The sequence below is a fragment of the Phyllopteryx taeniolatus genome, chromosome 9 (assembly GCF_024500385.1).
Source record: "Phyllopteryx taeniolatus isolate TA_2022b chromosome 9, UOR_Ptae_1.2, whole genome shotgun sequence".
NCBI lineage: Eukaryota > Metazoa > Chordata > Actinopteri > Syngnathiformes > Syngnathidae > Phyllopteryx > Phyllopteryx taeniolatus.
Window position 1 is genome coordinate 5,309,077 of NC_084510.1, and position 24,166 is coordinate 5,333,242.

The window sequence follows — 24,166 nt, forward strand, 5'->3', positions numbered from 1 at the left end:
TTTTGACAATGATAGTAAAGCATAGGTACCCAAATAATTATATTAATTATTATGCCCAATGGGAACACTGTACACAAAAATAAATAAAATGTAAAAGATCATTTGTCCCACCCATTTGTTGCACATAAAATGAAAAGGAAGTATAAATGTTTGAAATTATTTTTGTCATTATTTTTAGACAAATTCTATACATTTTAAGTAAAACAAGACATTCATGGACATCAAAAGTTTGGGCTGCTTGGAAAACTGATCAACAGCGTTTCTTATGTTCTGACATGTTTCAAATCAAATACTAATTTCATCATTCCCAAAATTAAAAAGTGCCAGGGTCCAATTTGAAAGCTGAAAATCCTCTGGACTCACACCAAAACCTTAAATCACAGCTCTTATCAACATATGCGGCTATAATTGCTAAATACCATATATACAGTAGTTTTTATAACCCCAATAAGTGTATGTGAACATGGGGGTATAAATATGCTCATTAATAATCAATCCACTTCACACTTTCTACTTCATAAATCAACACATGCACATTTTTTATGCATCAGCATGATAAGAATTAACACAGTCAAATCATGTGCAAATATTGAAATGTTATTCCTGTATTCTGACTGGCTGACTGCACACTTATCCATGAAATGTCATAAGATGAACCCTAAGATCAAAATAAAGACGCTTTTAACTGGTAGAAAAGCTGAACAGTGAAACAGCCCAATTACTTTCAAGATATAATTTTTACACATTCCAATCAATCACAGCTTGGAGATTCCTAATTGATAATTAGAGATATATTGTGCTAATTAGGTGGGTCAACAAATACGGTGGCCCACACTTTGGGCCATAAATTGCCATTATTATTATTAATTTATTTTATCATTACTATTATCATTATGACATTACCAACAGAGTTACTCGAAGTACATGGCTTTGTTGGAGGAATACATGCAAGGTATTTTTTTTGCCATTTGCAGGCTCGTTTGCTGAACATTTTTCCAGTCCTGCCAAGACCAGCATACAGTGGTTGATAATGTATTGGGCTAAGATCACTCAGACAACCTCTCGCAAGTGCAACAAGGTGGTAAGACCATCCGACCCCATGCCGGTGTTGTATCGTTCGCGAACGTTTCGTTCAAAAGAACGAATCTTTTTAGTGAACGTACTGAATTGAATCAATTTATGAAATTATTCCTTCTTTGAGCTTGGCCTCCACCGTGAGCGAGTCGGCTGGGAGTGGAAACTGAATTGCTGCAGCATTCCGTCACTCACTTCTGAATCTTTGTCAAATAGTCAATGAGCAGCCAGTGTGCAGATGGGGGAAGGATTCTGACCTGACTTTCAACAGTCATATCAAAGCAATTACTAAATCTGCTGTCTAACATCTGAAGAACATATCCAGAGTGAAGGCTTGCATGTGTCAAGCAGACCAGGAGAAGCTCATCCATGCCTTTATCTCAAGTAGACTTGACTATTGTAATGGTCTTCTGACTGGACTCCCCAAAAAGAGCATTAAACAGCTGCAGCTCATTCGGAACGCTGCAGCTCGGGTTCTGACCAGAACAAAGAGGTCAGAGCATATTACTCCAATTCTAAAGTCTATGCACTGGCTCCCAGTCAGCTTTAGAATATATTTTAAAGTTCTGCTACTGGTCTATAAATCACTAAATGGTTTATGTCCTGAATACATGAAAGGAATGCTAATGGGATATAAACCTAGTAGGGTTCTGAGATCGACAGACTCAGGTCAAATAGTGGAGCACAGAGTTGTGAAGCAGCATTTAGCTATTATGCTGCACACAAATGGAATAAGTTGCCAACAGAAGTGACGTCAACCCCAAGTGTGCATGTTTTTAAGTCCAGGTTTTTTTTCCCTCATGCTTTTTAGAGCATTTCCACTTTTAAATGAAATTGCATTCTACGCTGTTTTAATTGTATTTTTATTTTTTTCCTCTTTGTTTTAAATGTTTATAAGCAGTTTTTTTTCTTTGTTTTTAATGCTTTTAATCACGTAAAGCACATTGAGTTATCTTGTGTATGAAATGTGCTACATACATAAATTTACTTTCCTTTGCTTTGCGTTTGTTGAAACGGATCGGCATATTATTACGTATGCAGTGAACTATTCTGCAGAAGTTCACTGCGAACCAGTACGATGAGTGACAATAATAATAATAATAATAATACATAAAGCTTATATTGCGCTTCTCAAGACACTAAAAGACGCTTTACACCAATCAGATGACAATAACAGTAAGGTGAGTGAGCAGGAAGCTCGGCTGGCGGGGGCTGGTGTCAACGAAGCTGTCCACCGCGGTGGAATGAAGAGAAGTCTTGCCGGCCGGCAGGAGCCTGTGCTGATGTAGAGGTGATGCGGAAGGATCTGTGAGGTAGCTGAGCTCGCCGCACAGATATTCACAATTCACAAACGAAGCTGGGTGTTCGAGAGCTTGCTGAGAGAGATAGGTAGGTGATTTATTTTATTTTTTTTTTAAATCTCCCCACCTTTTCTAATTTACAATATGTGACAACAGGGCATCGTCCTTCAGTGAACGTACTGAGTGAATATGATCCTCAGTGCTGAATCATGAACTGAATGAGGAAGCACTTGAATGATTTCAGAAAAATAACTGAACAATTCGGTGAATGAATCTTTTGAACTAATTTTTTTAAAAAACTGATTCTAGTGATTTACTACACTCAAAAGAACTGCCGTGCCCATCGCTAGCCCAAGCAAGGCTAGTTTCCAAAACATAGAAGCCAAGGAAGAACCAGGACCCCATCCCTGAGAAGGTGCAGGGGGCCCAAGAGCCCATGCCATCCGGTGCCACCAAAGTGCACAGGCAAAAGTACCCTGGGCGGACAGGCCAAAGGAAATGAAAGAAACTCCACCCAATCCCCACCCACAACACAAACACCCAACCAAAGCCGTTGGGACAGGTAGCACCCGTAACCAGAAGATCCAGGAGAAGGCGAGGAGCCAGCGCGGCTGCCCTACAGAAAATTTGACATTGTGAATGAAATCTGATTAAGGCAGGGGCAGGACAGTGTTCCAGAGGTTAGTACATCTGCATCCAAGTCAAGAGGTTCTGGGTTTGAATATGGACCTTCTTGTGTGAAGTTTGTGGGTCTACCTGCCACATTGCAAAACCATGCATGTTAGGTTATTTGAAGACTCTAAATTGTCGACAGTATATGTCCAACAATAACTGACTGCTGAGCAGTCCAGGATTTCCTCCACCTCATGCCTGACGTCAGCTGAGTTAGACTCCAATTTACCAGTGAACTTAAGGAGTATAGAAAATGGATCAATGTTTAAGACAGCATAAAGGCCTTTTCTAAAGGTAAACAAAAGTTTCTCCTGGCTGCAAACTTCTTCTTTTCCTTTCGGCTTGTCCCTTTAAGGGTCGCCACAGCGCGTCATCCTTTTCCATGTAAGCCTATCTCCTGCATCCTACTCTCGAACACAAACTGCCCTCATGTCTTCCCTCACGACATCCGTCAACCTTCTCTTTGGTCTTCCTCTAGCTCTCTTGCCTGGCAGCTCCATCCTCATCATCCTTCTACCAATATACTCACTATTTCTCCTCTGGACATGTCCAAACCATCAAAGTCTGCTCTCTCTAACTTTATCTCCAAAACATCGAACCTTGGCTGTCCCTCTGATGAGCTCATTTGTAATTTTATCCAACCTGGTCATTCCAAGAGCGAACCTCAACATCTTCATTTCCGCCACCTCTAGCTCTGCTACCTGTTATCTTTTCAGTGCCACTGTCTCTTATCCGTACATCATGGCTGGCCTCACCACTGTTTTATAAACTTTGCCCTTCATCCTAGCAGAGACTCTTCTGTCACATAACACACCTCACACCTTCCTTCACCCGTTCCAACCTGCTTGGACCCGTTTCTTCACTTCCTGACCACACTCACCATTGCTCGGAACGGTTGACTCTAAGTATTTAAAGTCCTCCACCCTTGCTATCTCTTCTCCCTGTAGCCTCACTCTTCCCCCATCACCCCTGTCATTCATGCACATATATTCTGTCTTTCTTCGGCTAATCTTCATTCCTCTGCTTTCCAGTGCATGCCTCGATCTTTCTAACTGTTCCTCCACCTGCTCCCTCCTTTCACTGCAGATCACAATGTCATCTGCAAACATCATGGTCCACAGGGATTCCAGTCTAACCTCATCTATCAGCCTATCCATCACCACTGCAAACAGGAAGGGGCTCAGGGCTGATCCCTGATGCAGTCCCACCTCCACCTTAAATTCATCTGTCACACCTACAGATGAATTTACACACCTCACCACTGTTCTGCTGCCCTCGTACATGTCCTGTATTATTCTAACATACCACTAATTATAGTCTGCCATAGTCTGCCACTCCAGACTTCCGCATGTAGTGCCACAGTTCCTCTCTGGGTACTCTGTCATAGGCTTTCTCTAGATCTACAAAGACACAATGTAACACCTTCTGACCTTCTCTGTAATTTTCCATCAACATCCTCAATGCAAATAATGCATCTGTGGTACTCTTTCTAGGCATGAAACCATACTGTTGCTCGCAAATACTCACTTCTGTCCTGAGTCTAGCCTTGACTACTCTTTCCCATAACTTCATTGTGCGTCTGATCAACTTTATTCCTCTATAGTTCCCATAGCTCTGCACATCACCCTTGTTCTTAAAAATGGGCATCAGCACACTTTCTTCCATTCCTCAGGCATCGTCTCACGCGCTGGAATTCTATTGAACAAGCTGGTCCAAAACTCCACAGCCACCTCTTCTAGATGCTTCCATACCTCCACAGGAATGTCATCAGGACCAACTGCCTTTATATTTTTCATCCTCTTTAATGCCTTTCTCACTTCCCCCTAACTAATCATTGCCACTTCCTGGTCCACACCACCTCTTCTACTCTCCCTTCTCTCTCATTTTCCTCATTCATCAACTCCTCGAAGTATTCTTTCCATCTATCTAGCACACTACTGGCACCAGTCAACATATTTCCATCTCTATCCTTAATCAGCCCAACCTGCTGCCAATCGTTCCCATCTCTATCCCTCTGTCTGGCCAACCTGTATAGATCCTTTTCTCCTTCTTTAGTGTCCAACCTGGCATACATGTCATCATATGCCTCTTGTTTGGCCTTTGCCACCTCGTCCTGTCTCAGCTTCCACCACATGGTTCTCTGCTCTGCCTTTGTCTTCCTAATCTTGCTCCCCACCACCAGAGTCATCTTACACACCACCATTCTATGCTGTCTAGCCACACTCTCCCCTACCACTGCCTTACAGTCGGTAACCTCCTTCAAATTACATTGTCTGCACAAGATGTAATCCACCTGCGTGCTTCTACCTCCGCTCTTGTAGGCCCCCCTATGTTCCTGCCTCTTCTGGAAAAAAGTGTTCACTACAGCCATTTGTATCCTTTTTGCAAAGTCTACCACCATCTGTCCCTCCAAGTTCCTTTAGCTGCATGCCGTACTTAACCATCACTTCATCATTTCCTTCACCAACATGTCCATTACAATCTGCACCAATCACAATTCTCTCTCTGTCTGGGATGCTCAGAACTACTTTGTCTAGCTCCTTCCAGAATTTCTCTTTCACCTACCCGTGGGGCATAGCCACTAATAACATTATACATAACACCCTCAATTTCAAGTTTCAGCCTCATCACTCATTCTGATACTCTTTTCACCTCCAAGACATTCTTAGCCAACTCTTCTTTTAAAATACCCCCAACTCCATTTCTCTTCCCATCTACACCATGGTAAAATAATTTAAACCCTGCCCCTAAACTTCTAGCCTTACTGCCTATCCACCTCGTCTCCTGGGCACACAATATATCAACCTTTCTCCTAATCATCATGTCAACCAACTCCTGAGATTTTCCTGTCATAGTCCCAACATTCAAAGTCCCCACATTCAGTTCTAGGCTCTGTGGTTTCCTCTTCTCTTTCTGCCGAAGAACCTGCTTTCCATCTCTTCTTCTTCTTCGACTTCGATCCACAGTAGCTGAATTTCCACCGGCGCCCTGCAGGTTGACAGCGCCTTTGGCGGATGTTGTTAACCCTGGCCACGACCAATCCGGTATGGAATTCTTTGGATGAATGCTCATATTTGTTTGGCAAAGTTTTAAGCCGGATGCCCTTCCTGACACAACCATCTGCATTTATCCAGGCTTGGACCGGCCTACAGTTTGCATTGGTTTGTGCCCCCATAGGGCTGCATTGCAGGCTGCAAACACAGAGGTTTAACTTTATTTTGAGCCCCAAAAATTATTGTAGTTTCCTCAGTCAAAAGTACTGCTGTCAAAATATTACACATTTATGCATGTTGTGTTCTCTTTCTGTTTCTATGTACATTGTTTATATGAACATCATTCACAGATTTTATGGCAATAGATGTGTATTGTAGTCAGTTTGGGTCTCAAGCAGGAAACAAACTTCTCGTTTGAGTCTCAGAAAAAAAGGGGAACTCAGAAGATTGGGCTTTGTGGATCACCAAAAGCTTCAGCACAGATGATGAGAGCTGTGCTGATCTTTTTACATTATGGATTTTTCTGATTAATGTTCATTATAATGTAAAAGTAAATCAGGAAAAGCTGTTTGTTAAGGCTGATTCTGTAGACAAAATTTATATTAGCATTGATATCTATCAGTGAGAAGAGCTACTATACAATGTGCTGTTAGAGGTGGATTACCAGCAGCTGTCCCTGCACTTGTAAGCTGTGCTACGCAAGAGGATTGATCATTGTGATGGATACCCCAGTTTATTGAGACCACTTCTGTGGTGCTGCATTGAACATACAGTGAGAACTATGTTCCTTCGAGAACAGACAAAAATAGGCACTCCTACACAGTCTGGCTCCGACAACATGCTGACACCTCAGGGAGGCTACAGCTGAGTCGTGGGCTGCGCAAAAGTATCGCTCCATGAATTCTTCAAGTCTCTGTCAGTAACTCCTAAATCCACAAAACATGCTCATTCGTCACCTAAGAAATTAATAAAGCATATACACTTACCATCCCCAGCTACATAAGAATATTTCCAGAGAAATGTCAGTCGTCTGTGAATTACAATATAAAATTATCCAATACACAGGTTTCCTTTATCATCTATGTTGAACATACACTTTTTATGAAAACATGCAAGCTCTTGACTGTTGCAGCTCTTCCATCTGCCTACCGAGGCATCGTGTAAAAACTCACCAAATGAGCTAGAGACCTGATGAAAAACACAACACCAACCACAACCAATCATCTTAGATCCACAGGCATCAAATAAATGTTTTGACTCTCAGTGATACAAAGCTCCTTGACCACCAACAATCAGAAGCAGGTCAACTGCCCAAGTAATGTCTGCCTCCATATGATGTGATGAGAAATTTAGGTCAAGCGTGCCATCGCTATTACAGCACGCACAGGGTCAGGCTGCCGTTGCCATGGTTACCACACTGGATGCTGCAGAAAAAGACCCTGGAAGGCAGAGAATCACCACAGCATAAGAAATAGGGAGTTGCTGGGTGGATGGGAAGGCTGTTGCCACACAGAGGGACAGAAAACTGCAACCAATCATAGCTCAGCAGATAATAATGCATAATGTAAGCCACTGTATTTTTAATTTGCAACTTTTCTTGAAATATTTATTCAAAACTGTTAGGTGCTTGTATTTTTCTGTGAGCACAAAGAGGAGAAATCAAGCACCATTCAGGAAACAGAACATTACTACAAGTAGTAGTAGTACTGCACATCCATCACACGCATACTCAATTCTGCATTCAGTGGTGCTGGATGACTGTTGCTCAAAATAACAAAAACAAGTACCATCAGCAACTGCAATGCTTTTAACTCATTAACGCCCAACAGAAACATATTTTATAAGTAAGTTAAGTAAAAGAACACACATCTCAGTAGTACTGAGCGAATCGGAAAATGTCACTCACGTGTAAAACGTTGCACCGCTGTACTCTTCGACCTATCATTCCACATCTGTCTACGAAAGTAAAAGAGAATATAGCTAAAACGCCTGAAAAGCTGCTTTCACGGCGATAGGGGCGGGGGATGGTTGGAATCAAGAGTGAAAAAGCAGCCTCGGAGGCTGCAAGCGCGACGCGCCATGTGGACCCCGCCCCTCCGGACAGCATGGGGAAACTAAACCAGCACACACACACACACGCACACGCGCGCGACACAGTGCGTGCACTTTCAAGCGTTTAGTTCCTGTTAAGCACACTCATCAAACACGATACAATATCGACAAAATATACAAGATGCCTCTCTCAACCAGCCAACCAATCAAACAATAAATCAATCAGAGGAGTTAGGTCCCAAATTTAGAATTCTTCATTTTCACCGAGACACACCGGACTAGTCTATGCTTCCAACTCTGTTGGAATAGCTTGGGAAGGGTACCTTTGTGTGCAAAAAGTATGGTCGATAAAGAAAGAGACAAACTGCAGCTTGGGGGCCATTTGTGGCCCACCGTCCATTTTTTCTTTTTTCGCAGTCCTTGGCATATACTAAAAGTAACATTTAACAAGGCCCAAGGCAAGTATCGCGCTTCTTACAGGACGATGCAGTAATAAAACAATTTATGCAAAAATGCAAAGAAAATATGCATCCATTCTCTAAACCGGTTATTCTCCCTAGGGTCACAGGTGTGCCTATCCGCTATCTTCGGGCGAGAGGCGGGGTACACCCTGAACCGGTCGCCAGCCAATCACAAGGCACATATAAACAAACAACCACTTGCGCTCACATTCACAACTACGGGCAATTTAGAGTCTTCCCTTAACCTACCATGCATGTTTTTGGAATGTGGGAGGAAACCGGAGTATGTGCAGAAAACCCACACGGGCACGGGGAGAACACGCAAAAAGCTCCTGCGAGGTGGCTGTGTTAACCAGTCGTCCACCGTGCCGCCCTCACTGACAAGGAAATCCGTTTCAGAACCATCCATCCATCCATTTTCTGAGCCGCTTCTCCTCACTAGGGTCGCAGGCGTGCTGGAGCCTATCCCAGCTGTCATCGGGCAGGAGGCGGGGTACACCCTGAACTGGTTGCCAGCCAATCGCAGGGCACATACAAACAAACAACCATGCGCACTCAATTTAGAGTCTCCGATTAATGCATGTTTTTGGGATGTGGGAGGAAACCGGAGTGGATTGAGAAAACCCACGCAGGCACGGGGAGAACATGCAAACTCCACACAGGCGGGGCCGGAGATTGAACCCGGGTCCTCAGAACTGTGAGGCTAACACTCTAACCAGTCGTCCACCGTGGCCCGTTTCAGAACCAAATCACGAGAATTACAAATTGTTCCACTTCCTGCTCCATGGAAAGGTCTAATTTTTTGACTCAACTCTCCATTTCCTTGTGTGTACATGAGTCATTGCAGTGCACTGAGACAATTGATGATGGCCATCCATTTATTGTGCCGCTTATCCTCACCAGGGTCGCGGGCGTGCTGGAGCCTATCGCAGCTATCTTCGGGCGAGAAGATCAGCCAATCGTAGGGCACATATAAGCAAACAACCATTCGCACTCACATTCACACCTATGGCCAATTTTGCGTTTTCAATTAACCTAGCATGCATCTTTTTGGGAATGTGGGAGGAAACCAGAGTACCTGGAGAAAACCCACACAGGCACGGGAAGAACATGCAAACGGCACACAGGCGAGGCCGGCATTTGAACCCGGTCCTCAGAACTATGAGCATAGACATGCTAACCAGTCGCTCCCCGTGCCGCCTCACTGTCATGATATGGAATGTATTTTGTTTTGTAATATAAGAATATAATGTATAAGAATAGATGGAATAATATTTTGTTAATATAGTCAGCCAGAGCTGGGAGGAATGCAAAGTTATCAATATCCTTTCAGCATTGTTCCTGTCATACTGTGTTGCCTGTTTTTGCGCATTTTTTTGTTTTAATGATTTTTAAAAAGACCATTCAATCAACAAGTTTTTCTTCATGTTTTTGAGATTGTAGGGTGAAATCTACAGCTGGCTAATAGTGTGGACAGAATGGGTGGCAACAATGGAAAAATGAAATGCCAGTATTTTAAGGGAATAGCCCTTCAGCAACATACTGTACTGAGATAAAACAAGACGAAATATGAACTACCGTATTTTCACGACCATATTAAAAGGTGCAGTCTCAGTTACGGGGTCTATTTCTGTATTTAACACATACATAAGGTGCACCGTATTATTGGTCGCAGGCATGGTAAAAACATATGCTAGCTTAAAACATACAGTAGCATGCATGCACGTTAAAACAATGTTTTTAAAAAGGCAGCTGCACCGAGAAATTCTCTCCATAAAAGTTATGAACAGAATCGGTACCAGAGGGCAGCATTGGCGGAGTCAAGGGAGGCTGAGGAGTGTGATACCCCTGTTGTTGGAACACAACCTCCCTTCTTAAAAAGGGGGACCACCACACCGGTCTACCAATCCAGAGGCACTGTACCGGATGTCCACCCAATGTTGCAGAGGCGTGTCAAACAGGATACCCACACAACATCCAGAACCTTTAGGAATTCCAGACGAATCTCATCCACCAAGGAGCTTTTTAACCACCTCGGTGACCTCAACCCCAGAGATAGAGGAGCCCGCCTCAGAGAGCCCAGACTCTGCTTCCTCATGGGAAGGCGTGTTAGTGGAATTGAGGAGGTCTTCGAAGTATTCTCCCCACCGGACTCAATGTCCCCCGCCTCCCCTAGGACATGGGTGAAGTTCTGCAGGAGGTGGGAGTTGAAACTCCTTCTGACAGGAGATTCTGCCAGATGTTCCCAGCGGACCCTCACAAAACGTTTGGGCCTGCCAGGTCGGACCGGCATCTTCCCCACCATCAGAGCCCACTCACCACCAGGTGGTGATGAGTTGACAGCTCCGCCCCTCTCTTCACCCGAGTGTCCAAGACATGCGGCCGAAAGTCCGATGGCATGACCACAAAGTCAATCATCGAACTGCGACCTAGGGTGTCCTGGTGCCAAGTACACGTCTGGACACCCTTATGCTTGAACATGGTGTTCGTTATGGACAATCCGTGGTGAGCACAGAAGTCCAATAACGGAACACCACTCGGGTTATGATCGGGGGGGCCGTTCCTCCCTATCACGCCCTTCCAGGTCTCACTGTCATTGGCCATGTGAGCATTGAAGTCACCCATCAGAACAATGGAGTCCCCAGCGGGAGCGCTCTCCAGCACCCCCTCCAAGGACTCCAAAAAGGGTGGGTACTCTGAACTGCTGTTTGGTGCATAGGCACAAACAACAGTCAGGACCCGTCCCCCCACCTGAAGGCGGAGGGAGGCTACCCTCTCGTCCACTGGGGTGAACCCCAATGTACAGGCACTGAGCTGGGGGGCAATAAGTATGCCGCATTTTCACGCCCATAGGTATAGGTATTAAAAGGTGCAGTCTCAGTTACAGGGTCTATTTCTGTATTTAACACATACATAAGACGCACCGTATTATTGGGCGCAGGCATGGTAAAACATACGGTAGCATGCGTGCACGCTAAAACAATGTTTTTAAAAAGGCAGCGGGAGCAAAACTGAGTTCGGTTGTACTTTATTGAAGTATTTAACAATGTCTCACGTTATTTTTTGATCAACCCTCATCCACAAATCCATCAAAGTCCTCATCTTCTGTATCCGAAATGAACAGCTGGGCAAGTTCTCCAACAAACATGCCGGGTTCCCTCCCGCCATTGTCAGAGTCAGTCTCGTTGCCGGGGGGCTGTTCAGCTTTCGCGAACGCTCGGACAACAGTCAAAGCAGATACCTTAGCCCAAGCATCCACAATCCATTCACATATGGTGGCGTAACTTTCCCGGCGTTGCCTCCCACTCTTAGTTGCACTCGGTTTCTCACAGCGGCTGTGAGATGGGCGCGCATGGAGTCACAGATCAACAGGGATGGTGACGCGTGGAAAAAAACATCCGGTCTCTTTACGTACACCTCACTCAGCCACTCTCTCAACGATGACTTTGCCTGGAAACCTTTCTTTAGGCAGCGTCTTCCTCTTAAAAATCACCATAGGTGGCAGTTTCTGTCCATTACCATGACAACCAAGCATAACAGTAAAAGCCGACTTCTCGTGCCCCGTTGTGCGTATCGCTACTGTGGTGGTCCCCTTCTTCTCTACAGTGTGGTTCACCGGGATATTGAAAGTGAGCAGCACCTCGTCCATGTTGGTAATGTGGTTGGGCTAGATGTGTTTGTCAGCAATCTTTTTACTGCAGTAGGAGCGGAAAATGGCCAGCTTTTCCTTGTAATCCGCCGGAAGTTGCTGCGCCACGGTAGTCCTTGCCCGGATGTATAGATGGCGCCGTTTCATAAAACGAAAACACCAAGACGGACCTCCTTGAAAATGTTCGATTTTCATTTCTTCTGCAAGCGTTATTGCCCTCAATTGAATGGTGACTGTAGAGACTCTTCTCCCGGCTGTTCTTTAATCCATTGCTCGAGTTGGTCTTCCAATTCGGGCCGCCTCGCCTTGTTTCCGCGGAAATTCAGATTCGTCTTCTTGACTTGCGAACCAGGGATTCGTTGATCTTGAATTCTCTCGCGGCTGCTCGATTCCCATGTTCCTCCGTGTAACTAATAGCTTGCAGTTTAAACTGCTTCGTAAGCGTGTCTCTTCGTAGGTGCCGTTTTCAGGGGTCCTTAGCCAAACCGATGCACATACCGGAATTATATACCTACTGGGGGCGTGTCTTTAGCGTCCTCTGTCACGCGCACCCTTCCCGCTTTACGTCAGCATGCTGTCCTCAGTCACGTCCGCCTTCCTCTATATAAGCAGCATGTCGGCAGGAAATGCTCCCAGTCAGTCAAGCGGAGCGCTCATTAAAGTCACACAACAACATTTACAGATTTTGGAACTCGGTGCACACATAAGGCGCGCCGCATTATTAGCCGGCCCGTCCATTTTGAGAAAATTTAAGACTTTTAAGTGTGCCTTATGGTCGTGAAAATACGGTACCCACACCTGCTTGGCGCCTCTCACTGTGGGCAACTCCAGAGTGGAAGAGAGTCCATCCCCTCTCAAGAGGACTAGTACCAGAGTCCAAGCCATGTGTGGAGGCGAGCTGGACTATATCTAGTCGGAACTTCTCAACCTCACACACCAACTCGGGCTCCTTCCGTGCCAGAGAGGTGACATTCCACATCCCTAGAGCCAGCTTCTGTACCCGGGGATCGGATCGCTAAGATCCCCGCTTTCGGCCACCGCCCAACTCACACTGAACCCGACCCCTATGGCCCCTCCCACAGGTGGTGAGCCCATTGGAAGGTGAACCCAAGTTACTTTCGGGCTATGCCCAGCCAGGCCCCATGGGTGCAGGCACGGGCACCAGGCGCTCGCCTTCGAGCCCCACCTCCAGGCCTGGCTCCAGAGGGGGGCCCCGGTGACACGCGTCCGGGCAAGGGAAACCTATTTCCATTTATTGTATTCATGATAGGGGTTTTGGGAGTTTTCTGTTCCCTCATCTAGGAACTGTTTACCATGGGTGACCCCACCAGGGCCGTGAAGCCCCAGACAATTTAGCTCCTAGGATCATTGGGATACACAAACCCCTCCACCACGATAAGGTGACGGCTCAAGGAGGTAGTAGTAGTCATATATCTGTAGTCATATCAAATCGATTACTAAAACAGCCTTCTACCAGCTGCAGACCCGGATAATCTCATCCATGTTTTTAATCTCAAGTATACTTGACTACTGTAATGGTATTCTGACTGGACTCCCCAAAAAGAGCATGAAACAGCTGCAGCTCGTTGAGAATATACATTGTTTTTATTGTATTTTATTTTTTCTCTTTGTTTTAAATGTTTATCAGCTGTTTTTTGTTTTTCTTTGTTTTCAAATACATTTAATCATGTAACGCACATTGAGTTACCTGGTGTGTGAAATGCACTATATAAATACATTTGCTTTGATTTGCTTTGCTTTGTAATCTCTAACGTTGCGAGGGTGTGTGCCGGCAATTCCAATTTTGAAAGTTGGCTAATGAGGAGAGCACAGATCTGCACAATGGTAAGGGCTGTGGTAAGGGCTGTGGCTTTGGACAGAGACTCGAGGGGGTGGAGAGATTAGTGAAGTGGGGCTACATTTCAAATATTGCTCGCAGTTTTAACATGAAAAACCAAGCCTTTAAGTCACTCACTCACTCACTCAGTTACCTTAGTTAGTTAGTTAGTTTGTTTGTTTGTTTATTTGTTCTCTTTGATGCTCTGCATCATACTGAAATGTCTAAGATTGTGAAGACGTATCTAATCCTGTGGTCGGTGACTGTTTTAAAATGAGCTGCCTGCGTTCACTTGCACCTAATGATCAATTATTCAGACAACATTACTAGATGTGTAAACAGAAGCTTTGCGGTTCCATATCGATCTTCACAAGGGCCACTCAAACACAACAGCAGGAAAGCTGAGTACATCACAGACAATAAAAGACAATGGCTGGATTTCTCCCCTGGGATACAAGCAGTAAGCAAAGAACATAAACAAAGTCAAAGACTACTCTGTGAATATGGATTTCATTCAATATTCACAAGGCTTGATTTAAAACAGTGGGTCAAATATCAACAGAAATTGACAACAGGTTAATAAAAACCTGACAGAAGATTTGAGGATGAATAAGAACAACAAACAATCCAGAGCTTATTCAACATCCATCCATCCATTTTCTATACTGACTATGGACGGACGGTAGTCAATCACATGGAGCATATAGAGACAATTTACATTCACATTCATACAATCACTGACTGGCCAGTGACATTACTCAACATACTGTAGTATTCATTCCTTCATTCATTTTCCGTTCCGCTGATCCTCACTAGGATTGCGGGCATGCTGGGGCCGTATCCCAGCTAACTCAGGGTGAGAGGTACAACTGCAGTATTTAAAACATCAAGAAAGTAATAACTCCAGTATGGTCTGTTTTCCCTGCTGGCCTCTGGAAAGAGATTCCGTAGCATTCGGTGCAGGACCACCAGGTTCTGTAAAGCTCCATCCACCAAGCCATCAGAATGTAAATTTTCAATTAAGGAAATTACAAGTTCTCACTGTTACTAACCCCCACTGCTGTTGTATTTTTCACTTTATGCTGTACATGACTGCATTTCCAAATTAACTATTTATGTATATGTGCATTTTTGCTTTATTTTTAAAATTTTGACGAGAATAGAATAATTCTTTATTGTCCACTGTGGTGGAAATTTGTTTTTCGCTCACCAATAAAGAAGACAGCACTAAAATACAGATATTGACATACATGAAATTAAAAACAAAGCAAAACATAATAAACATTAAAAACTGAAGTAAGATGTGTTGAGGATAAGAATAAAAATAAAAGTACAATAAGATCTAGTGTAATTGTATTGTATTGTATTCTATTCTACGCTACTCTATCCTAGCTACTTGCAAGGCCCTGACCTGTCCATTCAACTCACTGACATTCATGTTATTAGTGTAATTTATCTTCTACCCCTGGATTCCTCCCGTTATTAAGTCCATAAGCCTGAGCTACTGGGACAAATTTACTACATTGTCTCCCTTCCGGCGGCACGGTGGCCGACTGGTTAGAGCGTCAGCCTCACAGTTCTGAGGACCCGGGTTCAATCCCCGGCCCCGCCTGTGTGGAGTTTGCATGTTCTCCCCTTGCCTGCATGGGTTTTCTCCGGGTACTCCGGTTTCCTCCCACATCCCAAAAACATGCATGAATTGGAGACTCTAAATTGCCCGTAGGCATGACTGTGAGAGCGAATGGTTGTTTGTTCCTATGTGCCCTGCGATTGGCTGGCAACCAGTTCAGGGTGTACCCCGCCTCCTGCCCGATGACAGCTGGGATAGGCTCCAGCACGCCCGCGACCCTAGTGAGGAGAAGCGGCTCAGAAAATGGATGGATGGATGGATGTCTCCCTTCCAATAAAGAATAAGCAAACAGACAAGGGGCTCAGTATGAATAAATTCCAATTATGTATTTAATTGAAATGATCTAAAAGGTCCAAATGCAATGTTATGATACAAAAGTGCATTTATTATGAAGACTAATATAACAACGTGTTGGTGTTTTTTTTTATTCTGCTGACACTGCAGTGAATAAAGTGTCACTGGTGTGGATCTTCATCATTTTCACTTTACACGATGGATGGTGGGTGTGTTGAGCCACCAGGGAGAGAACAGAGAAATGTGGGTTCGATCAGCAATATCTGTCCTCATTTGTGGAGCAATTTGTGCAAAATACTTTAGAATTAACTGCCGCACTCAAGAATAATGTGTCTTCACTGATTAATTGATTGATACTGTCCCTTCACAAACTAAAGAGGAGGTTCAGTAAATTGCAGAGTGTGATCTGTTTGAATGTATTATACTCGATCGACAGTAATGTACTATATGTATTATAACTTGGTAGTTCCGCCGCACAGATTCTTCACAATGTCCAGGTTACATACACCAAGCAAAACATTTCTAAATTATATCTGTTTCAATGCAGGGTTTAAAAATTATATATACACCACATTTAATATTTGATTAAATGTGCCTTGGCAAGTTTTAATTCCTCTGGTTGCTTTTTGTAGCTACTGTAGATAAAAGCTATCGAAACCCTTCCTTGCAGAACTGAATTTAATTTATGGACCAACCAAGAGTACAGATTTTGGGCCAGTCAAGTAATATTCCTGTCAACAAAATGCAACAAAAAAAATATATATAAAATAAAACAAAATTGAAGTATAGCGGCATCTTTTGACACAGTTTACGGAACAACCATTGGTCGGTAACAGTTGAGCTACCTATTTTATATAAAAAACGTATTTTTGTTTTGCTTCATCCAAAAACAGTTAATCATAGACAGGACATTGGAAATAAGGGTTTTCAGCATATTTTACATGATGGATTATATCCTTGGAAACAATTTCCATAACCTATGCATAGTCGAACTGTCACTGTAGAGTCTCTTCCCCACAACTACTGAAACTGACGGACAACTACTGAAACTGACGGAATTGACCTCAGTAGAGATGTCATTCATCTGTCCAAGGCCAGTTCACGGTAGTGGTACAAAACTAATCAACTTTGGATCATGACAGTATTGCCGGCCCAGTTGATTTATGCATCCATCATATGATGTACAGGTACATATACATTGTAATTTGCTAGGTAGGCATTCTTATGTTCCTTACTGATTTAAAAAAAATAAACATTAAAACTTGTGTGCTGCTTAAAAATAGCAACTGGACTGATTATTTTGGCATACATCAACGAGTGATGCACCTGGACAGATCTTCAGTGATGTAACCTGGGGTCGTTGAGTGTGTCGGGTCTTTCAATTATCAGACACCCTTACCCAGGCTACCCAGCCGGGGTTGATCAAGCCCCAACTTACCCCACCCACGGCTCTCCTCTCCTGAGTCACAGCCACCACAATGCAACCTCTGCTGCCTAGGTGCCACCTTGATTGCCCTTCTCATGCTGACCCCTGTGATGCCCATCATCCTGTAGTCCTTCCATAGGGACTGGCCCACAAACTGTCTGCATCCGACCTCAATAGGCCCACACCTCGCCCTCCACCCATTGCTTCAACATTCCTCCACCAACTCGTAGTACTTTGTCCTCTTCCACTCATTGGCCTCCTCGATGCAGTCCACTCAAGGCATGGTGAGTTCCATGAGAATGACCCCCTTGGAGGTTTCTAAGATGAGCACTATGTCCAGCCTGAGCAATTTTGTGGCGACAGCTTTTGAGAACTTCATTTGCCTCCCCACACCAACTTTGAGCTACCAGTCTCGTGCCATTGCTAATAGGCCAGAGGAGGTAGTTCCAGCGGCTGCTGTAGGCTTCTACTCAGTTCTGGCAAAACAGATGGTGTTCCCTACTGGACAAAGGCACGTGCTCTGGCTGATCCCACTGCAGATAGCATCAGCTATGGCCTTGAGGACTTGGTCATGCCACCAACGGTAGCACCATTCACCCAAGGCTTTTGAACAGCAGCTGAGCTCTAGGGTTCTTCTCTTCAGGCACAGAGGGCACACTGGGCTGGATTCCATTTTACCCCAGCAGAACAAGTTTGATGGGCTTGGCAAAACATCATACAGTAGACAGCCTGGATCAAGAACTATCCGATGGAGCTCAGCTTTCCAAAGTTCAATTGATGAGACCCTGCGCTTGTTTCCATCTTGTCCAGGCTCCCTGCTGCCACATTCCAACCATCTGGCTTGGCTCTCCTCAACTGCTGCTCACACCTCCTGTCTTTCCCCTGTTCCTTGTCGTAGTAGGGTGTTTTGCTGCTTGCCAGGTCAGGACAACCGTGCCCACCAGCACCTTTTACCTTAACCATGATTCGTGTGCTTTAACTGTGCTTCCTCTCCATCTTGAACTCGATGCCCGCCTGGGCTACTTTTGGGTCACTGGACCCTCGGTATTGCAGCACGCCCTTGAAACGGGTCACCATGAACTCGTCACTCAGGCTGCAAAGGAAGATTCAGCTTGTTGTTATGACCGTACGCAGCGATGCTGCTCAGGCTCCACGGTTGTCCCAGCCACCTCCAAAAGAATCTGCTGACTCTCCTCTCAAAGCCCTCTACTTTAGAAGTGGGAACTTCGTGGACCAAGAGTGGCCAGAGAATCCATGGGAGAATGCCATGTTGGTATATTCAGGCCTTAAACTTGCCAGGGAAGCCGGACTTGTAAACTGCAGCTAGCCAGGTTTCACTCTTTCACTTTTCATTTTTATTATTTTATGTGGCCCACGAAAGCAAATCATGTGCATCTACTTCATGTTTCATGTGCTAAATCGTTTCCAAACTAGCAAATTGTCTTCACTTTTAATAACATGAAGAGATTGCAAGCATATATTCGTTACCAAAACACTTTTTAAAATAAATTGAACACAGGTTGAAGTAATTGTCTACCTTCATATTTCAAAATTATCCATCATTTTTTTTGGTGTGTATATGTCATAATATGATGACGTGTTCATACATTTAGATGTTTTCATAGTCATAAAATGCCTTTAACTGAAGCAATAACTACATTGTAGCCTGCGACACAACTGAGTTTGACACCCCTGCTTTTGAGGAAATCTGGAATGGCCATTTAACCTAGCTAGTATATGTTCCATCTGTGAGAGGATGCGACTGAACAGAGCACAGTCAAGTACTGGAAGAAAATCCAAAGTCAACCATGGCAAGTTCAAACACAAAACCTTGTCAGACAGCTATAAAGACCTGCAAAACACACACACTTGTCGCATGAAGTGAAATGAAGTGTGCTATGTCTATCAATATGCCAATGCGGACGTAATGTTTAAAATTGGAATTTGAAAACCATACTGAGAGGAGAAGTGTCTGCCAGAATTCAAATTACATTGGATCCAGTGGGAGCTGTAAAGTAATTAATCATCATTGATTGTGGGGGGGCGGCACGGTGGCCGACTGGTTAGAGCGTCAGCCTCACAGTTCTGAGGTGCGGGGTTCAATCCCCGTCCCCGCCTGTGTGGAGTTTGCATGTTCTCCCCGTGCCTGCGTGGGTTTTCTCCGGGCACTCCGGTTTCCTCCCACATCCCAAAAACATGCATTAATTGGAGACTCTAAATTGCCCGTAGGCATGACTGTGAGTGCGAATGGTTGTTTGTTTCGATGTGCCCTGCGATTGGCTGGCAACCAGTTCAGGGTGTACCCCGCCTCCTGCCCGATGACAGCTGGGATAGGCTCCAGCACGCCCGCGACCCTAGTGAGGAGAAGCGGCTCAGAAAATGGATGGATGATTGTGGGGGAGTGAAGCAATTACATGAATAACGCGCATTTTTTTATAATGGCTTTGTGTTTTGAAAGTAAAAAATTTTAAAAATCAAACTAAAACAACAACAACAGCAAGACGAAATTAATGTGTCCTAAACCCTCTTCAACTCAATTGATTTTTTTCATCATTTCGAGAGGGGAAGTAAAAATAAAAACCTGATGTAATGCAGTTGCACAACTGTGCACACTCTCTTATAGCTGGGAATTCGGATGCGGCTCTGTCCAGAATTAACCAACCACATTGAAACTCATTCAAAGGGAGTCAGCACACACATGCCACCATTTAATGTGCCTCTGATTAATTTCAAATAAAGTTCAGTTTAATTTACTACAACAGGACATTAAAATTAGTTACATCATGGCTGGTGGTTGTGGCATTTGTTTTTCAGCATCATAAAACATTTGTTGATCTATCATATTAGCAGTTTTCTGTCTGACTTTCTGTTGACACACATACATATGTTTGATTTCATAACGTCCATCCATCCTTCCATCCCTTTTCTACGGCCAAAACTGTACAAATCCCAAAACTCAAAATGCAGATGTGCCACCCATGTTGTGCTGCCTCTTCATCGTGTCTTCTAAAATTACAGTATATCATACTGCAATGACGTTAAACAGTTAGCACATCTCTTGATTTCATGACGATTTTCCTGCACTTAAAACATTATTCGCCAACCTGCTTGTTATTATATAGTCACTGAAATGGCCTGCGGAGTCAGACCGGACTTTGGACACCCCCTGATGTAAATGGTTGACAAATTAAGTCAAATCTTCCAATATGGCCCATTAACTCAGTCAGTGGGTAGATCTCGTGTACATCAACTCTCAAGATTACGCCTAATGGGGCAAACAGAATTGTAATTCCACCACTGCAAATGCCAACACATAAAGGGCAGACATGTGCATGCAAAATGGATTGAAGAACTGTTATGAGAGAAAAGATGGGGGGAGTGGGTACAATAAGAAAACACGATATGAAATTTTCAAAACAAATGATAATTGTTGATGGGAATAGAGTATTTTTTGCCATGCTTTGAGAACTTCACTGTTTGAAATGTCACCCAAAAACACAACAAAGAGCATTTTAAGACCTACTGTACTCTATGTGTGGCATTTGCACTTTACTGATGCCAGACTATGAATTTGTTGGGGGAGGGTTGACAGGGTTGTGTGTGTGTGCTTGTGTCATATGTGTGTAGTGGGGGAAGGGGATGAGACTATTGATACCACAACACATTACTGTATGTCATTAAGATAATATACAGTAATTAAATCCTGTGGTATTCAGTGATTCAATTTGTACATATGGTCAAGCAACTTAAAATGTACCATTGAAGGCAATATGATATGAAATCATGGTCCTTTTCTTACTGCTTGAGCCCATGTGGGAGGTGGGGGGCGATAGTCACAGTCACAGCCAGTAAACGTAATATTTCTGGTATCAGCAAACATACAAAAGTGTGATTAGAGTTTTTCCTCTTCTCTGCTAAAGAGGTGTGCTGTGTCTGTTTCTCGTGGAGGTCATAGAGTCACAAAGTGAGGATACATGGCTCGGCAAAATAAAGTGGCCATCTTGTCATTTCAAGTTTCTCACCGTAACTGACATTGGGTCAGTAAGTGGCAAATTTACACTGGACATCCAGCCATCCATTTTCTGTACCGCTTATCCTCATTAGCGTCGCGGCCGTGCCGGAGCCTAACCCAACTATCTTCGGGCGAGAGGTGGGGTACGCCCTGAACTGGTCGTCAGCAGTGGCAGGGCACATATAAACAAACAACCATTCGCACTCACATGCACACCTACGGGCAATTTAGAGTCTTCAATCAACCTACCACGCATGTTTTGGGGATGTGGGAGGAAACCGGAGTACCTGGAGAAAACTCACGCAGGCACAGGGAGAACAGATTTGAACCCCGGTCCTCAGAACTGAGAGGCAGATGGGCTAACCAGTCGCCCAACGTGCCGCTCAAACTACTCAATTTGCTCAAAATACAAGATGTATAAACAGACACAAAAAACACTCGCTGTGAATCTTAACTGCTGGCATAGACTATTAAAAATGGTCTACATGTGGGTGATTAGAGGAGTTTGGTCATTAAATAGATGATTGCTGACGGTGGCCAGTGGAGAAATTACCTCATAGTTAAATCAATGAGGACATAAGTCAGCCAAGGTCAAGTAAAGAGTATGCAAGTTTAATATTTGTATTATTTATGATTGTTCACTGCTGTGTTGTCCCTGCCCATGCTTGTACAGTATATTACAGGTGGAAATTGATGTCTCACTCTCTCCATCAGTCATTAAATCAATCTTTAGACATGCCATATCTATATTTGGACACTTACATGTACAGTATATATGTGTATTTGTAAATATGTGTATGTTTAAATCTGTATTTTTATATATATGAGTGATTGTTTTTTTTTATTGAACATATAAACGTAACACTCATTCATAATAACAAAAGTTTTTTTTTTAAAGGAAAAGAACATCAATAGATTTCTTCCTTTACATGTTCAAACAGAATTAGGAAGAAGTAAAAAAAAACTCACCTAGTCCTACCCCTAGTTGCCTATAAATCTTGACTCATATAATGTTAATACTCAATAGATTGTTCATATGTCGTTATGTATCTCAAAAGAAAACAAAAATCATGCCCCTCTATCATTTAACCCTTGTACTCCTACATACACATTTATACATACATATATTTTTGTTACGCTCATACTAACGCAACCAGAATTTCTGAGATTTTGGCAGATTCTCATGTTTACCTGCGTTACATATATTGTTTACTATATTTTTAAACCTCTTTTTGAACACAGCGAGTGATTCACTGCTTTTCAATTCTGTTTCATAATCGTTCCGTAGATTAACGCCTCTAACCAAGAGACACCTTTGCTTTATAGTTGTTTTTGATATGATGTACACAACAGTATATACTGCATATGGGCCATATTCTCCCATTGGTGCATAAGTCGATATTTTACGCGCCTGGCTTGCGCGTTGTCAAGATGCCCCGATTCTCCCATAATGAGGTACCCGGCCAGTTTGAGAGGTCTGATTTATTGAAGTATGCGGGTGGGTAGCATTCCCAGAATGTGGAGTTTTCCTGAGACATTTGAATCACATAGAAATCTATTTGGGAACTATGTCACACTATAAGGCGGCACGGTGTGCGACTGGTTAGCACATCTGCCTCACAGTTCTGAGGGTTAAGTGAAGACTCTAAATTGCCTATAGGTGTGAATGTGCATGTGAATGGTTGTTTGTTTATATGTGCCCTACGATTGGCTTGTAACCAGTTCAGGGTGTACCCCACATCTCGCCCGGAGTCAGCTGGCATAGGCTTCAGCACGCCCACGACCCTAGTGAGGAGAAGCGATACAGAGAATCAATGAATGACTGAATGTTGATGTTCTGACGTCGTTCGGCGTAATGTGGCAGGGACACTTTACGGCCGTTGGGCAGTCTGTGAGCGTATATGGGCCAGGTGTCCGTCAGCATGCCGAGTGAGTCGCCCGGCCACCACCAGCCGTCAGAGGCTCGGAGAACACGAGCGAATCAAAATGTGCAATATGATGTTTCACCACCCCGGGACCCTACACTTACTACAACCCCGCTTAAGTCTTGGGCAGAATACGTGCAAGGCCAGATATGAAAGGGAACGGCCACATTTTAGGGTTCCTCCACCTGAAGTGCGCACATGGCCAGAAGATGCATAAGTGATAGACTTACAGTAAGTGGATGGCAGAGACCGAAAAGCGTGGCGCTGCTGGCCTTTTCTGACTTAAGCAGACGGGAGAATATAGCCCTAGGTGTGTTTATGTTTAGTATGAAGATGGCAAGAGGTGTGGACTCGAGTCACATGACTTGGACTCGAGTCAGACTCGAGTTATGAATTTGATGACTTTCAGCTCGAGTTGAAAATGTTACAAGACTTGCAACTCGACTTTTGGACTTGAAAAGCAATGACTCTAGACTTCATTTGGATTTGAGCCCTTTGACTTGAAAAGACTGTCTTACCCCAAAACTCAAAGACAAACAAAAACGTTAGAGATCTGAAATTGCACGAAGAAAGGAAAGTAGAGCTGGTGAGCACTTTAATTTAGCACTGTTCTGTCTGCTGTATACTGTAACTCATTCACTTACCTACCTTGTGCAATACTACAGTATTTAACACGTCACTATTTTTCACACTAAATATATTTCCAAAGGTGCTATTGACATGAAAATTTCACCAGATGTTGGGAACAGCTCAAGTAATCCATATATCCAAAGAAAGAAGAACAAATAATCTCAGAAATTAAGTAATGTGTAATAATGTGAAATGACACAGGCAACAAGT

General features: G+C 43.7%; 1 protein-coding gene across 4 annotated transcripts in view; it reads right to left on the reverse strand.

Moving 5' to 3' along the window:
* The window catches only part of phactr3b (phosphatase and actin regulator 3b), a 64,832-nt gene that overhangs the window by 37,074 nt on the left and 3,592 nt on the right, over positions 1-24,166 (reverse strand). Inside the window, exon 1 of one of the 4 annotated variants that reach the window (XM_061785737.1) lies at positions 7,947-8,086. The exons of 2 other annotated variants lie outside the window; for them this stretch is intronic. In XM_061785737.1, the coding sequence (XP_061641721.1) occupies positions 7,947-7,992 (46 nt within the window). In that variant the 5' untranslated portion in view covers positions 7,993-8,086. Of the gene's footprint in view, positions 1-7,026; positions 7,175-7,946; positions 8,087-24,166 lie in introns of those variants that run through there. One more of the 4 variants, XM_061785738.1, reaches the window with a different exon arrangement.